This window comes from Castor canadensis, chromosome 14 (genome assembly GCF_047511655.1).
Source record: "Castor canadensis chromosome 14, mCasCan1.hap1v2, whole genome shotgun sequence".
In the NCBI taxonomy this organism is placed as follows: Eukaryota; Metazoa; Chordata; class Mammalia; order Rodentia; family Castoridae; genus Castor; species Castor canadensis.
In genome coordinates this window covers 14,921,038-14,938,837 of record NC_133399.1, presented here as the reverse complement: position 1 = coordinate 14,938,837, position 17,800 = coordinate 14,921,038, and the positions used below count along the sequence as shown (strand labels likewise).

At 39.8% G+C, this 17,800-nt stretch overlaps 1 protein-coding gene across 1 annotated transcript; it reads left to right on the top strand.

Moving 5' to 3' along the window:
- Window positions 1–3,147: 3,147 nt before the first annotated feature.
- Window positions 3,148–17,800, top strand: LOC109702466 (uncharacterized). Its single transcript, XM_074053818.1, has 3 exons — window positions 3,148–5,628; window positions 5,817–5,877; window positions 6,502–17,800. The coding sequence occupies exons 1-3, from the start codon at window positions 5,595–5,597 to the stop codon at window positions 7,994–7,996; spliced, it is 1,590 nt and encodes a 529-aa protein (XP_073909919.1). The 5' UTR covers window positions 3,148–5,594; the 3' UTR covers window positions 7,997–17,800.

The following is a 17,800-nucleotide window of genomic DNA, read 5'->3' as shown; positions in this document are numbered from 1 at the left end:
GACTGTCTTGTATGTTTATTAAACTAAAAAATGTTAAGGGATTTCCCAGTGTTAACAGTACCATTGCAGCCAATGTCAACGCAGTTTACAATAACACTGCACTGTTTTCACAGGCCTTGCAGGTACCTTGTAATGTTTCCAGCTCCTCCCCATCCCATATGCAATCACTGTCATTTATTTTTCTTAGTCCTTACAACCAGCCAGTATATTATCGATAGTAACAATATGAACAAACATATTATTGTGAATACAGGAAGTAAGAACCAAAGCATTTATTGTGGCCATTTAATTCTTGTCTGATATTCTGTTCTTTATGAGATAAGAGTTCTAACTTCTCTCAAAGAGACCTTTGACTAATTCTTACAATGTAGATATTCTGGAGACATCATCTCAATTTAATCCTGTTTTCTTTCTTTTCTTCAGGCTGCATAAATTCAATGGTAACCTCACCTAAGTTTATTCTTTGTCTTGTCATTGAGTAACTGGAGTGATGATTTCATTTAAATTCTTGTTTTGCACCTGTGAAATTTCTATATGGTTCTTTTCAGGGTTTTTATATTTTGATTTGATTTTGGGTTTTTTGTTTTTATTTTCTTGAGACAGAGGCTTGCTAAATAATTGCAGGTGGCCCGTAACTCACTCTAGCCCATGCTAGTCTCAAAACACTCAAAATCTCCTGCCTCAGGCTCCTGAATGCTGAAATTACAGTTGTTTGCCATTATGCTTGGCTCCTTTTTTTTTTTGGGTGGGACTAGGGCTTTACACTTACAATACAGGTGGTATATACCTTGAGCCATGCCTCCTGTCCATTTTGCTCTAGTTATTTTGATGGAGATGGGGGACTCATGAACTATTTTCCCAGGATGGCCTGGGAAACCTCCCAACCTCAGCCTCCCAAGTAGCTAGGGTTAGAGGCATGAGCCACTGGCACCCAGCATAGTATGCCTTGCTCCTTTTGAGAAGTTTCAGTTCTTTATTGCTGTCATATTATTCATACAACCTTTTCCTGGTTTCTTTTAATTCTTTCACCATGGTTGCCTTAATCTCTTTGAATATAGTCAAGATAGATGCTTGAAACTTTGTCTAGTGAGTTCATTGTCTGTGGTTTCTCAAACTTGGTTTCTCTCAATTAATTTTTTTCGTTGCTGGGCTGTATTTCCCTCCTTCTCTGTAATTCTTTTTTGTTGTTGTTAATGTCAGTAAGTTGACATTTTATTATTTAGGCTAATGGGGTACCTGTGGAAATTAGATTCTTTCCTTTCCAGTGTTGTGGCAGGGATTTTAGACAGGGGTTAAAGTTTGGTTTTTCACTTGCTCCCTAACCTTTGGTTTTAGATGATTTTTCTTTTTCTTTTTTTTTTGCAGTACTGGGATTTGAACTCAGAGTCTAATACTTGCTAGGCAGGTGCTCTACCACTTGAGCTACTCTGCCAGCCCACTTTTGGCTTTAGAAATCTCCATCTTGCCTACTCCGTGCAAAGTGCTGGGTTCACCTGCCAGTACCATTGAGAGGGAGAGGGGGAGAGAGAGTGAGAAAGACAAAAGAAACAAGAAAAGAAAGATCACCCAGTTGATTGGGATTTGGGGATATACTTTGTTTTTCTTCTCGATTGAACTTATGAAAGCCACAATTTTCAAAGTGGCTTCTTTTCTGCCTACTTTCAGAAGCAGGACGTGACATTTCTCTGGTTGTTACTGCACAATCTGGTAGGGTGTCTGGAGATAAAAACTAATAAATTATAGGGCCTGCTGAACCTGGGTCCCCTATAGAGGTTTATGTCAAATTTTTCTTCTCAGAGATAATTGACATTTTCCTCCCCTTGTTCTGCTCACAGGTTCTGTCAGAATATGCATTGCTTCTCTGTGTTTGCCTCTTTGTTCCTGACCTTGGTTCTGTGTATCTACAAGAGTGAAGCTCTGCGTTAGTTGAGTAATAAGCCTTTGCATGTCCTCCAGATTTTTTTTGTGCCATATTGTCATCAGTGTCAACATGGAAACATATACACACCTCTGCAGATAACCAGAGGAAATTGCACTGTAAGCAGGATGTCGAGACATTGACTGCCTCCTGTGTGTGTCTGTTCTCACTGACCTGCTCTCCTGCCAGATGGCCAGCCTGCAATGTGACCTATGCTTGCTAGGGGTCTGGGGCTCTCATGCTGTAACTTGGGCTCTGTTGTTTATTGCTGCCCATCTGTGAATTACAACTTACTTTGCCATGCTACAGGGGACACAAGCATATAGAAATTAGGATATCCTTTCTCAATATTAATTTTTTGTTAAAATTATCCAACATAGGGTATAATGAGAAAAGAATAAAAAACAGGGTATAATAAGAAAAGAATAAAAAATTTGTTGTAAGATTTAGTAGTAATAACAGTAATAATATTCTTGGAATTCTCATTAAGCTACATAACAGGGTCATCAGTAAGTGGTTCCCCGCCTGACTCATCCCATTCTTGCCTATAGGTGACCACCGTCCTGATTCTTTGGTTACTTTTCCTATGTTAACCATGTGTGATTCCTCACTAAGCACTGTTCTTTCAGTTTTGCTCCCTTTGGACTTTCAGTAAGTGAGTAGTAGCTGGGTGGTGGTAGTACACTCCTGTAATCCTAGCTACTCAGGAGGCAGGAGGATTGAGGTTCAAAGTCAGCCCGGGCAAATGGTTCTCGAGACCCTATCTTGAAAAATTGTGCTGGTGGAGTGGCTCAAGGTTTAGGCCCTGAGTTCAGACCCCGGTACTGCAAAAAAAAAAGTAGTAAAGGATTAGGAAGAAAAAATTTTGTGGATACTTTCTCTGTCCCGCTATATTTTATAACCGCTAGTATCTGAGAAAGGAACCAAATTATTTCCTCCTCAGTTCCAGTGGCCACTGTGTTGGTGAGCTTTTTCAAGGATGCTTTTCAGTGCTGTAAAAAAAAAAAAAAACAGTACGTTTCCAGGTATAAAACACAATATGTTCTGTGGACATTAGGGAAGAACGAGCAGTCTGCAGATTGCAGTCATTCATATTACAGGAAAAGTATTGGAGTGTATAAACAGATCCTCCATTTATGCATAACTTCTTGCTTGTTGTTTGTTTGCTATAGTCTTCAAACTTATATGTTATTTATTTACTTTATTTTTACATTTGGGCTCGTTGTTTTAGAAGGTTGATTCTACAGTTGCATGGCCTTCTGTGCTGGGGCAGGAAGGGTCAAGGACAAGATGGCACTGAGGACCTGCCCCCACTGACCTGCTTCCTCCAGCTTGGTTCTACCTCCTAAACCTCCCCAAATGACACAGTTTTCTGGGGACTAAGCATACAGCACATGAGCCCGTGGGAGTTATTTCATATTTGAATGGTAGCATTCTGCCTCATGGTCTCTCATAATACAAAATGCATTTAGTCCATCTCCTAGAGTCCCCCAAGTCTTAACAGTTCCAGCATTGGTCAGGAGTCCAAATTCAGGGTCGGAGGTGTGGCTCAAGTGGTACCAGTATGGCCAAAAAATAATAATAATAAAAGTTCAAATTCAAAGTCTCTTCTAAGAGTTAAGGCAAACTGTGACTCCCTGTAAAGTCAAAAGCAAGTTACACTTAATATACACTGGCACAGTAAATGTTGTCATTCCCAAAGGAACAAAAAGAGAGCAAGGAAAGATTTGGACCAAAGCAGGACTGAAGCCCAGCAGGCAAAAACTAAATTTTGTACCTCCTTGTTAAGCATGAGACGCTGATGGTATGAGGTGTGCTCCCAAGACCTTGGGCACATGACTTCTCTCTTGGGCTGGCTCCACTTGTTACCTGTAGCTTTCATTGGCAGACCTTCTACATTCCTGAGATGTCCTCAAAGCATCTTTCCTATTGTCCCAGTGTAAACTGCTTGGCTTCTTTTTTGTGGCGTTCGCCTCTTCAGAAATTGCATCTTCCTTAGCGTCACCTGGACACATTTCTTTTCTCATCAACTTTAGAACTTCAGGTCTTTATGCTCTTCTTTTTCTCCCGATTCTCACTGTAAACCTGAGTAAAAGCAGCCATCAATAACCCTGTCACAGCCTGCATGCTGAACTGCCTTAAAATTTCTTCTACCAGATTATCCGTCACCTTTAAACACAATCTGTGATAACGTCTAAAGACAGGGAAAATGTCAGATTCTCTGGCACAATGTAACACGCATGACCTGTAATCAGTTCCCAATGGAATCCTTGTTCTCATCTGAAATCTCCCTGACCTTCACTGTCCACATTGCTGCAGTACAGGGCTTCTCTAGCCCACATCTTCAACCTTCCAAATTCCTCCCACAAATCAGTTCCAAAGGCTTAAGAACCGCACAGTCAAATTTGCTCACTGCGACAACCCCACTTGTATAGTGTCGGTTTTCTGTGTTAGCTAGCTTTCTTGATGTTGTGACCAAAATACTTGAGAGAACAACTTAAGGGGGAAAGATTTCTTGTGCTCATGGTTTTGGAGTGATCATTCTGTCATTTTTCCCCACGTGCATAGGCAGAATATCACCTTGGCAGAGGTGTGTGGAGGAGGAACTTTACCTCGTTGTGGACAGGAAGCAGAGAAAAGGGCAGGAAGGGGTCAGAGACAAGATCCTCCTCAAGAAATCCCTCCAATGACCTGGTTCCTCCAGCTTAGGTCTCACCTGAAGTTTCCAGAAACACAACTGGGAACCAAGTGTTCATCACAAGAGGCTGTGGGAACATTCCATATTCAGACCATAACAGTTGGTTTGTACGAACCTGAGCACAAGCTTCCAAATATTTCTGTTGGTTTAATTACTTAGGATTCACTAAATTCCCAAGATATGACAAGAGGTGTTAAATTGTATATATCAGACTAGCTGATCATCCAGATTATATTTTGGCTTTGATCAGGTAGGTTCCCTCTGATGAGCATGTCAGAAAATTGCAAACATTCTGAGGGACAAAAGAAGTTAAACAAATAGCATATACTTGGCAGGAACTGTTAGGAACACTAAGCCTCTCTTTACACTCAGATTGGTAAGACTGATCCCAATAGTAGTTCTGAGATACCACATAAGATTGAACTCAAACATTTATAAAAAAATATATATAGACTCAGGACAATTGATGCTAACTCTTTTGTGCTTCAAATAGTAGGATTTAGTAGATACTACAGACCCAGTGCACATGGAAAAACTGGAGTCATCTAGCAGGACAATGGGTATTACTGTTCTACTGTTGCTTTACCAAATACTTCTAATTCAGTATCAGAATTGCTGTGTACAGGCTATATGACTTGCTATATGGAGAATAAGAGTACGGCAACCAAGTATGGCAACCAAGACAAGAGTGCACATTTGGAGAACATGGTATATGTGATTTTTTTTTCCAAATGATGTTGGCGATCAGACCCAGGACTTTGCACATGCTGGGCAAACACTCTGCCACTGAACTACATCCCCAGCCACTTAAGAACTTTTAATAAATGAGTTTAGGTCAGCAGTGCTTTGAGTCTCACCCTCCTGGAAATATATGTGATGTCTTAGGAGTCAGTGGATTTTGAGGATGTTGCTGTGAACTTCACCCTGGAGGAGTGGACTTTGCTGGATCCTTCCCAGAAGAAACTGTATAGAGATGTGATGATGGAAACCTTCAGAAATCTGGCTTTTATAGGTAAGGGTGACACCATTACCTTACTCAGTCAATCAAATAAGTTTTTTTTGCTTATCAGTGATTTGGAATATGGAAAGGGAACATTTTGGTGATTATACCAAACATGTATACTATGAATCAAGGTAGAGTCTTGACTAGTTTTGTATAATGTAATAATTCATAATGATTTTTCTGGATCTACATTTTAGGAAACAACCAGGAAGGGCAGAACGTTGAAGATGAGTACAATAATGCCAGAAGAAATCTACGGTAATCTCTACTTTCACTGAGAAAGCATTGTCCCTTAGTAATCTGAAAGTGACAGGAAAATTTTAAAACAAACAAATGATACTAATAAATCAAGTTTCAAATAGAAAAATATGCATTCAGTTTAGGATCTGTAATGAGAAAGTCTGAAATCCAAAATGCCCCTATATTGGATATTTCTGGAAAACCAGCATGATGCCACATATGGTACTTTATGATGGCTTATTGTACAGAAAATGTATTCCATGCAAAATATTGTGAGCATGATATGATATAAAAGTGATTTTGTGTTTAGATGACTGATCCAATATACACATTATGTATTACTATCCAATAATATACATTATGTATATACCAATATTTTATAATCCAAATGCTTTTGATCCCAGTCATTTTGCAGAAGGAATACTCAATGCTGTTTAAATGTGATACAGACATTGAGTGTTTACTTAATTGAAATATTGCATAGCAGTATCACTGTTTTGATAATAGCTGTTCTTGGACCTTTTTGCAGAGTCAGGAACCCGTTCATTTTCTGAAAATCTTACAGGGAGTCCAACTAATATTTCTACCAGCAAGTCATTGAGAAATAAACTCTTAGTATTGTTCTGCTTGTTTTTTTTCCAGAAGTCAAGTGATACAGAGACTCTGTGAACATGAGGAGAGTAGTCAATGTGGAGAAATCTTCTCTCCAGATTATATTGTGAAGAAGAAAACTTGTGGAGTAAAATCACATAAAAGCCATGCGTGTGAAGTCCTCATTGGTCATCCATCCATAAACATGCCTCTCATTGGTGTCACTGGACAAAAATCATATGAGTACCAGGAATATGGAGAGAAGCTACATAAATATTATAAGGATCCTAAGAAAACCTTCGGTTGTGCACAATCCTTTCAGAAGCATCAACGGACTCCCAGTACACACAAACATCATGAACACAAGCAATATGGCAGTGCTCCCAGTCATTCCAGTGCTCTTCAAATACAGGGAAGAATTCACACTGGAGAGAAACCCTGCATGTGTAAACAATGTGGGAAAGTTTTTAAGTGCCTCAGGTCTCTTCGGAATCATGAAAGGTCTCACCCTGGTAAGAAACGGCATCAATGCAAGCTGTGTGGTCAAGGCTTCAGAAAGCGCAGTTACATTCAAATACATGCAAGAATTCACACTGGAGAGAAACCTTACGTGTGTAAGCAATGCGGGAAAGCCTTTAGATCTTCCAGTTCTGTTCAGATACATGAAAGAATTCACACTGGAGAGAAACCCTATGTATGTAAGCAATGTGGGATAGCCTTCATTCGTTCTAGTACTCTTCAAATACATGAAAAAACTCACACTGGAGATAATCCCTATGTGTGTACACGATGTGGGAAAGTTTTCAATAGTCACAGTTCCTTTTACAGACATGAAAGGACTCACAATGGACAGAAACACCCTGAATGTAAGCAATGTGGAAAAACCTTCAGTTGTTCCAGTTACATTCAAATACATGCAAGAACTCACAGCGGAGAGAAACCATTTGTATGTAAGCAGTGTGGGAAAGCCCTCAGTGGTTCTAGTGCCCTTCGGTACCATGAAAGGATTCACACTGGAGAGAAACCCTATATATGTAAGCAATGTGGGAAAGCCTTCAGTGGTTCCAATTCCCTTCTAAAACATCAAAGGATTCACACTGGAGAGAAACCCTATGAATGTAAGCACTGTGGGAAAGCCTTCAATGGTTCCAGTTATGTTCAGATACATGAGCGGATTCACACTGGAGAGAAACCCTATGAATGCAAGCAGTGTGGGAAAGCCTTCATTTATTCTGGTTCCCTTCAGCTGCATGAAAGGACTCACACAGGAGAGAAACCCTATCTGTGTAAACTTTGTGGCAAAGCTTTCAGTGCTTCTAGTTCCTTTCAAAAGCACAAAAGAACTCATACCGGAGAGAGACCCTATGAGTGTAAGCAATGTGGGAAAGCCTTTAGTTCCTTGAGTAACATTCGACGACATGAACAAACTCACAGTGGACAGAAACCGTATGTGTGTAAACAATGTAGAAAAGCCTACTGTGATCGCAGTTCCCTTAGAAAACATGAAAAAACTCACAGTCTGAAGAAAACGTACGTGTGTAAGTAATGAGACAAAGCCTTCAGATGTTCTCAAATAGTTTCCTCAAATACATGAACTCACTGGAAAGAAGACCCGTGTATGTAAACACTGTGGTAATAAACCTTTAATTATTCCAGCTTCATTGAAAGCCATGAAAACAAAATGTGAGAATGTCTTATTATCACATGAGGTTTTATAAAAAAGAATTTTGCTAGGGCATATTAGTTTTATAAAATAATGGGTTTCATTGTGACAATTTCATACCTGCATATAATGTTCTTTGATCATATTCTCCCCATTAGCTTCTGTTGCCCCTTCCCTTTCTCTTTTCTAATAGACCGTCTTTATTTTGCTTTCATGATGGCATCTAGTTCCATCCATTTTCATGCAAATGATAGGGCTTAATACTTCATTGTGTTATGTACCATATTTTTTTTTATTGTGGGGGAAGGTCGGTTCTGGGGCTTGAACTCAGGACCTCATTCTTGCTAGGCACATCCCCCACCCTTTTTGCTTTAGTTATTTTTCTGATAGGGTCTGATATTTTTGCCTGAGCAGTTTTGGACCACAGTCTTCCTATCTGCCTCTTGTGTATCTGGGAATACAGGTTTGCCTCACCACACCCACCTTGTTGAAATGGATTGGCTAGCTTTTTGCCCAGGAATGCCTAGAACTATGATCCTCTAATCTTCATCTCTCAAGTAGCTGTGATTATATATACCATCCATACAACATTTTCTCTATGCATTCGTGGGGTTCTGACTGACACCTAGATTGAGTCCATATCTTGGCTACTATGCTTTTTTTTTCCCTGATGGTACTGTGGCTTGAACTCAGGGCTTCACGCTTGCTAGGAAGGCACTCTATCATTTGAACCACTCCAGCAGCTCTTGGCTATTATGAATAGTACATTACAAACATGGGTATGTGAGCATCTGTAAAGTTGCTAATAATGATACATTTGGGTGTATACTCACACTAGACAGGTGCTAGACAAGTAGACTTGAGCTACTTGTGCTGGGCATTTTTCAGATAACATCCTGCAAACCTATTTCTCCTGCTGGCTTTGAACCTCGATCCTCCTGATCTCTGCCTCCTAGGTAGCCAGGATTACGGGTGTGAGCCACCAGCACCCAGCCATTTGTACTTCCTTTGAGAAGTGTCTGTTAAGTTCATATGCCCATTTATTGATTTGGTTTTTAATTGATAACAGTTTTTCAGTTCTTTATACATTATGGATATTAATCTTGTGGAAGATCGTAAGGATTTTGTGTCATCTCTTCATTCTATTCATTGTTCTCTTTGCTGTGCATAAGCTATTTAATTTGATGCAATCCTATTTGTCAATTCTATTATCTACTAAGCAGTTGAAGTCCTGGTCAAGAAATCTTTGTATTAGTATCTTGAAGTTCACATAGTCTTTCTGCCACTTAGGAAAAGGTGTAGTGGAGAGTACTCGCATCAATATAAATAAAGCATGTGGAAACACCCATAGCCACCACTGACCAATTCATAGATAAAAAAGGACATGTTAAAGAGATAAACTGTGACAACAAGGTGTTTGGGTGTACCTGTAGGAATGTAGGTCGAGTTAAAACTTAAGAATGTGAAACATACAAGAAAGTTGTCAGTCCTACAAATATTTTCAAAGTCCTGTGAACATTCCTTATGTAGCAGAATACTATAAACAAAAGTAATATGAAAAGCTTGATGAAAAATGATTTCAGTGGAAGCTCCAGAAAATTCACACCCTAAAGGAAATGTTTTACAATGTACAAATACATATTGTGGTTTGTTCTTGCAGTACATAGGTGGACTGTGTAATTCTTATTTTCACTCTTGAAAATAAACCTTGAAAGTGACCTAATTGTGTACATTTTGCTTATGCAAAAGTGTATGAGTTTAATGGGTGGTGTCTTGAAATCAAATCAGTAATGTGTTTGTTTCCTTTCATTTTGAACTACATTAGAACCCCAAGTGAAATGAAGTGTCCCTAATTTGCCATTCAGTATAATGTTTATGTTGTTTTAAAATGATTAATGAACCATTTAAAAATGCTCTTGTTAATTCTTTGGCTTTTCCTAGTTGTCCTCATGTGTGAGGTTTGACCTAAACAAATGAACAATTTTCACATGGGTTTCCTATTGTTTTATTTTTGTTTTCTTCAAATAACATTTATGTGCATGCCTTTTAGACTTAAATAGTATTTAGCCAAGGTTCAGAGAGAAATGGTAGTACACTCAAAACGAGTGAGACTGACAAAGGCTCTACAGATGCTCAACAGATGGTCCTCACGGAGTGCGAGTGGCATGTGGAAAACGAGCCCAGCAACAGCCAGGGTGATGTTCTTTGTTAGCTGGGTAGTTTTTGGGGGTAGGAGTGAGGTGCAGTACTGGGATTTGAACTCATGGCCTTATGCTTGCTAGGTAAGTGCTCTACCAGATGAGTTATGCCTCCAGCCTTTTTAATGTTTTTCAGATTATCTGACATTGTGGAGGACAGATGAGCCCATCTAGCCCTGAAAAGCTATAATTACTTCTTAAAAGTCTAGTAGAGCTTGTTTAGAAACCCACTTGGGAAATGATTTTAGGGAAGTAAGGACTTTGAATACCATTTCCATTTCTTGACAACTTAATTTGAGTCACCAGCATCCACATCCATGTACCAGATAGGGAATTTGACATTTTTCTAAGAATTTATCTGTGGTCTAAAATAATACAAACAATAAATACCACCTATGTTATGTATACATTATATATTATGGTCTAAAATATATGCAATAAATATTGCATATATATGATATATAATTTTTTATATATTAAGTTTTTTTTTTCTGTGGTGCTGGAGATCAACGTTGATATCTGGAGCATCAGGCAAGTATTCTGTCACTGAGCTACTACGTCTCCAGCTTGATTTTATCTTTTGAGACAAGGAGTTTGTCACCAGGGTGTTCTTACATTCATGATCCTCCTGCCTCTGTCTCCTGAATGCTGGGATTCCAGGGATGTGCTACCACACTGGCTTGCTACTTTATAATCTATTTATTTTTCCTGTGAAGTTGACAAAAGGATGTTTTGTTTCTTCCATCTTGAAGTTCAAACCCTTGACGGGTTTGAACTCAGGGCTTCACACTTGCAAAGCAGGCTTTCTTACCACATGAGCCACACTGCCAATCTAGTTTGCTCTGGTTATTTTGGGGTGGGTTCTCGTGACCTGTTCTGTCCATACTGGTTTTGAGCCACTATCTGATAACAGCCACCCAGATAGCTAGGATTACAGGCACGAGCCACCAGTGCCTGGCTGATGGAAATTTTTTATGTCTTAAGGAAAATATTGACAAAATATATGTTTGGTAAAATGCTCATTCTCTGTTCTACAGAGTAAAAAATTTGGTGTCTGAATACTTACTGCATAAGAATAAGTTGGATTTCTTAACTTATGAAATTTCTATGTCTAACCATTTATGTAATGTTTATTTAATTATATCTGTGTATCTCACTGGAAGTGTGTCATTACTTGCTACTCCAGGAAAATATTGTTACGTAGACCTGAGATTTATGCTGATTGCTCTTGAAACCATCGTGAATATTATTTTTATGTGTGTGGCTTAAAAATTTTCATATGTACTTAAAAACTGAACATGTTTCTTCATTGATGGAAGTGTTTTATTTCCTACTACAAAATTAGTACATCAAAAGTTCTTAGGTGTTGTTCAGGGAAAAAACATGGAATTAAATTCTGTGTCACCAAATTACTCCTCAGTTGAAGTATGACAACACAAACTTAAAAAAAAATAGTCCTTAGAGATTCCAAATAGCATAAATTATCCCATCCTTTTACCTTATTACCCGATATATCCTCCATTCCTTAGTTCTTTTGAATCTCTTACATGTAGTCTTTTTAAAGCTGTGGACAAAGTTAATTTAAAAATTTACACAAGCTGGTCACCTGGTGTTGAACGCCTGTTGTCCTAGCTACTCAGGAGGCAGAAATGAGGATCAGAGTTCGAAACCAGCCCTAGGCAAATCGTTCTTAAGACACTATCTTGAAAATACCCAACACAAGAAATGACTGGCTTGAGCGGCTTAAACAGTAGAACACCTATCTAGCAAGCATAAGGCCCTGAATCCAAACCCCCCTCTCACAAAAAAAGTTATACAAAATTGTTTTGACCACCACAACAAAAGGTATTTTTATGTTATTATTTATTTTAAAGGTACTGTGCTTTAGACTCAGGGCCTACACTTTGAGCCACTCCACCAACCAACCCTTTTCTGTGATGGTTTTATTTCAAGATGGGGTCTCAAAAACTATTTTGCACAGACTAGCTTCCAACCGCAATCCTCCTGACCTCTGCCTCTTGAGTAGCTAGGATTATAGGCGTGAGCTGCTGGTGCCCAGATGTAATTTTAATTCTTTAGCATCATGGTTAGAAGGGAGCAGCTCAATTGTACACAATGAAGACTGGCAACCTGTCAGTGATGGGGCGATAAGGATGGATGATGGTTCCTGCAGTGGGACCATGGGTGAGAAAAACCAGCCCCCCATAAACCCTTTATCATGTGCAAGTATGTGCCTCTGGATGGTGTGACCACACATGCTGTTAGGTGATAACAGTTGTTCCAAAATAACTTTTAAGTTAGATGTCCTAATTAGGCACAGAGCTGTTAGCTAGAGTGGAACCTTGTACAGCATTCTCAACCGTCTAAGCTTTTAGATAGTCTTTCTTGATTGTTCCTTCATAATTTTAATACACGTGAGTATCTTACCCATAAACTAGATTACCTTTAAAGAACTGTACCTACGGTGCAGAATGATTCAAGTGGTAGAGTGCCTGCCTAGCAAGCCTAAGGCCCTGAGTTCAAAGCCAGTTATACAAAAAAGTACAGTTTACAATGTTTAAAAAACAATTACCTGAATGAAGTTCCCAGGAAAGATCAATCCTTGGACCCTGACTCGTATTTTTGCAAGCATTGGTTGTGCTCATTTCCGCCCCCAACAGTTACTGAACGTTTAGTGTAGGGAAAGAAAGGTGCCCAAGACATAATTTCAATCGTGGCAGAATTGCCATTGTAAGTTCCATTGAAATTGCACTTGTAAAACATTTTACTGCTACTGCCTTCCTGGTTTACATAATTAAAATGATTGACCATGTGGAACTCAGGGTCACAGGGTTTGTTCCTTCATGGAAGTAAACTACTCCCTCAGTGTTCTTTCTGTCTGGCATTCTAAATTGTCACATCTCTCATTCGCTGAACTTTGCCCTCATGTGCTAACTGATAGTCAAATCTTAGCAGAGATTAATGTCCCTTTTGTGAACTTCCTTCTGTCCCCCCTTCCTGTGTACTGAGTGTTGTCCCTCCCTCTCCCCTCAATTTATACTTCAAAATAAAGCCCTACAATGAAACTTGGTGGAATTTGGGGTTGGGGTGTAACAGTGAAGGGATTCCTGAATGCATGAGGATGGGTCCTCGCAGTGTGGTTAGACTCCTAAGGAGAGGAGAGTGAGTGAGATTGTGTCACCTGTGAGGACATAGCAAAATGCTTCCCACTGGAAAGCTATGAAGACAGCCTTCACTGGAACCAAGTTAACCAACCACTGGAAGCTCCCAAGCCCTGGAACGGTGAGGATAATGTGTGAGGCTCTCATGCCCTTGGTAATGCGATATACAACTTGAGCTAGACACCCATCCAGCCTCATGTCTTATATTAACCATACACTCTTATGTGCACCGAGGGGGTCCAACCCAGGGCTGTGCACGTGCTAGGTAGGCATAGCTCTACTACTGAGCTACTTCACTTGGTTTTTTGCTATGTGGCACAGGCTGGCCTCCCTTGTGATCCTCCTGCTTCTGTCTCCCAAGTGCTCGAATTACAGGCATGTACAACCATGCTCAGTTCAACCATATCATTGCATGTAGAACTTGAATTGGCCTCAAAGCCTCCACTTTTCCATCCCACCCTTGTCATTGATTCTCAAGTAGCTTTCTATTTTTTCCCCCTATGATACTGGAGTTTGAACACAGGGGCTACACCTTAAGCCACTCCAGCAACCTTGTTTTGTGAAAGGTTTTTTTGAGATAGGTTCCTGCAAACTGTTAGCCCGGGCTGGCTTCAAACCTGGATCATCCTGATCTCTGCCTCCTGAGTTAGATTTCTATTTTAGGCAGGGCTCAGAGGAGAAATGTGTAGCACATAAAAAACTACAGTGAGGAAACAGTTAATGAAGGAGCTACTTAGAAAATTACAGATGAAATTTCAGATAGCCCACGTGAGGTGCAGTCCATGATGAGCCCAAGCCACAGCAGATAAACGTTCATCATTAGCCCTTCAAAAGCAGTTGGAAGAGAGTTCACTACCCAGTAGGACCTGCGCCTTATACTGTAATGCAGATTCAGCCAGAGCTGTGGCCTGGAGTAGAGGGCAGCAGGCTGCCAGGCAACTGCATGAAGACACTGACATCTCTCGTCCTACTGGCTGGTTTCCTGTTGGCTCCTCCCATCAGGTGAACCTATCAGAAGCCAGAGACTGGGAGTGTAGTGTGGCATTTACTGGTCAGCTTCCTGCCTCACAGGGTTGGGTGGGAAGGTTGTGCATTACCAGGTAAGTGGGCCTTTGGGTGTGTTTAGATCATGAGGGCCATGTGCCCTCGAGTTGGTTGATCCCACTCTACAAAGGGCTTGCAAAAAGTGAGTTTGCTCTTTCTTGTCCATCTGTCTTCTGTCAGGACAGGACACAGCAAGAAGACTTTCACCAGGTACCGGTGCCATGATCTGGGACTTCCCAGCTTCCAGAACTGTGTGGAAATAAATTTCTGGTTTTCACAGATTTCCCAGTGTCAGGTTTTCTGTAACAGTGGCACAAAGCAAACTAAGGAATTAAAGGGGAAAAGCTAAAATGGGGTGTTATTAAAACATACACCTAAAAATGTGGGTGTGGCTTTGGAACTGGTAATGGACAGAGGCTGGCATTATTTGGGGATACATAGACACTGAGGAAGGAAATATTTTACATAAAAGCAAGTTATTCTTAATAGCAACACAAATCATAAAGGAATAGCTCTTGGGACTGGGGATGTAGCTCAGTGGTAGAGCACTGAGTTAGCATGAGCAAGGCCCTGGGTTTGATCTGCAGCACTGCAAAAAAAAAGCTCTCAAAACATTTTTGCTCTTAGGTCTCATCACAGTATCTGTGGAGGAACCTAAAAGACTTTTAAGTTGATTTAGCTAGTTTTAACATACTTAAAAAAAACTTATTTAGTTGTACGTACATTTTAATTTATGAATATTAATATAACATTTTAATAAAACATATACATTATTCAAAAATATATTCAGGTCTGATTGTCTTTTTAAAATGTTTTTTGCAGCACTGGGGTTTGAATTCAGGGCTTTGTGCTTCCTAGGCAGGCACTCTACTATTTGAGCCACACTCATTGTACGAATGTCCTTATAATGTTTTTTGCAAACTTGTTTAATGTGTGCCATCAAGAAGAGAACTCTATGTGCATCTTCATTCAGTCTGTTCCAATATTGTTTTCTGGAGCTACTGAGGTTTGAACTGAGGGCCTCACACTTGCTAGGCAGGTTCTCTACCACTAGAGTAACTCCCCCAACCCTTTTTTGGTTGTGTATTTTTCAGGATAGGGTCTCGAGAACTATCTGTCAGGGGCTGGTTTCAAACTATGATCCTCCTCATCTCTGCCTCCTGAGTAGCTAGGATAATTGGCACCTGGCACCATTATGTTGTTTTAATTGAAGAAAATAATTTTTCAAATATTACTGGAAAAGTAAGTACTTCATTGACATCCAGAATGTGTCTTACTATGTAGCCCAAACTGGCCTAGAACTCGTGTTCTTCCTGTCTCTGCCTTCCAAGTTCTGAGATTATAGATGTGCACCACCATGCATGACTCCTAAATGATGCATTTGTTTGATGATTGCTGGTGCAAAACCCTGAGAAACACTGTGATTCTTGCCAGTTGACACTGTCTTTGCAGCATCATCCTCTCTGTCACTGACTCATATATTCCATCTTGGCTCATCATTTGTAGGTAGTGATGTTGTCTCTTCTTTCCAATATTTATGCAGTTTTTTTCTTCTTCTTGCCTTATAGCACAACGCACAGCTTACAGGTCAGTGTGAAAAGAGCAGAAACAGCAGTGAGTGTCCTTGGGTTCTTCCTGATCCTAAAATGCATGTAAGTTTCTCCATTCAGCATGCTGTGTACTAGTTTCCTGGTACTTAGGTAAGCAAGTCCCTTTTTATTCTGTGTTCCAAAGAGGCCTTTTAAAACTCAATAGAAATTACATTTTAGAAAACACATTTTTTCCAAGAATGGAGTAATCAAGGTATTTTTTGTTGGTGGGTAGTATGAGGCCTATGATAGGTTTTCTCATGCTGAGCCCCATTGTCATTAAGAAGATTAACCACCACCTGTCAGTCATGATAAACACTGTCTTAACACACATTTGTCCTTGACTAGGAAATTTTTACCCTGCATTTTACAATATTGCATGCATACATAGCTGAAATAGATCTATATCCCCCTTAATCTCCTTTTTTTTTTGTAGGACTGGGGTTTGAACTCGGCTTCATGCTTGCAAAGTAGGCACTCTTCCACATGAGGCACACCTTTAGTCTATTTTACTCTGGTTATTTTAGAGATGGGGGTCTCATGAACTATTTGCCCAGGCTTTCCTCAAACCTCAATCCTCCTGCTCTCAGCTTCCCAAGTAGCTAGGATACAAGTGTGAGTCACTGACACCCAGCTTCATACACATTTTCTTTGGCGGTGCTAAGGTTTGAACTCAGGGCCTGGAGATTGCTAGGCAGTCACTCTACCACTTGAACCATACCCGCCAGCCCTTTTTGTGTGTGTTGGGTAATTTTGAGATAGAGTCTCCTAAACTATTTGCTCAGGGCCTCGGACCTTGATCATAGCTAGGATTATAGATGTAAGCCACCAGTATCTGGCATTATTTTCTTGATAAAATGTTTTGATACATAAATGGAAATCTGGACTGATGGAGTTGCTCAAGTGGTAGACTGCCTGCCTAGCAAGCATGAAGTCTTGAGTTCAAACCCCAGTATCACCAAAAAAAAGAAAAAAAGCTTTATATTCCCTCAAAGTACTATTTTAGGAAAAAATGTTAATTTCTTAAATTATCAGTTAATTCTACGTATTGTTAATTAATTTTATGATTTATTGTTGAAACAATATACCTATATAATAATATACTTTGCATGAAGAACATACAAACCCCACAGAATGGGAGAAAATCTTCTCCAGCTGCACATCAGATATAGGATTAGTATCCAGAATATACAAAGAGCTAAAAAAAAAAGTTAAACACCAAAATAACAAATAATCCATTTAATAAACGGCAAATGAATTAGATAGTTCTCAGAAGTACAAATGGTTAATAAACACATGAATAAATTTTCAGCATCCTTAGCCGTAAAGGAAATGCAAATCAAAACCACACTGAGATTCCATCTCACCCCAGTCAGAATGGCTATCATTAAGAAACAAACATCAAGAAATGCTGGTGAGGATGCAGGGAAAAACAGAACCCTCAAACACTGTGGGTGAGAATGTAAATTATTGCAGCCACTGTGGACATCAGTATGGAAGTTCATCAAAAATTTACAACCAGCTGGGCACCAGTGGTTCATGCCTGTAATCCTAGCTACTCAAGAGGCAGAGATCGGGATCGTGGTTCAAAGCCAGCCTGGTCATACAATTCAAAAGACCCTATCTCAAAAAAAAAAATCACAAAAAAAGTAGGGCTGGTGGAGTGTGGCTCAAGGTATAGGCCCTGACTTAAAA

Coding starts and splice junctions, on each gene's coding strand:
- LOC109702466 (XM_074053818.1), top strand. CDS start 5,595: ATGATGGAAACCTTCAGAAATCTGGCTTTTATAG. Junction 5,629..5,816: donor CAGAAATCTGGCTTTTATAG/GTAAGGGTGACA, acceptor TCTACATTTTAG/GAAACAACCAGGAAGGGCAG. Junction 5,878..6,501: donor AATGCCAGAAGAAATCTACG/GTAATCTCTACT, acceptor TTTTTTTTCCAG/AAGTCAAGTGATACAGAGAC.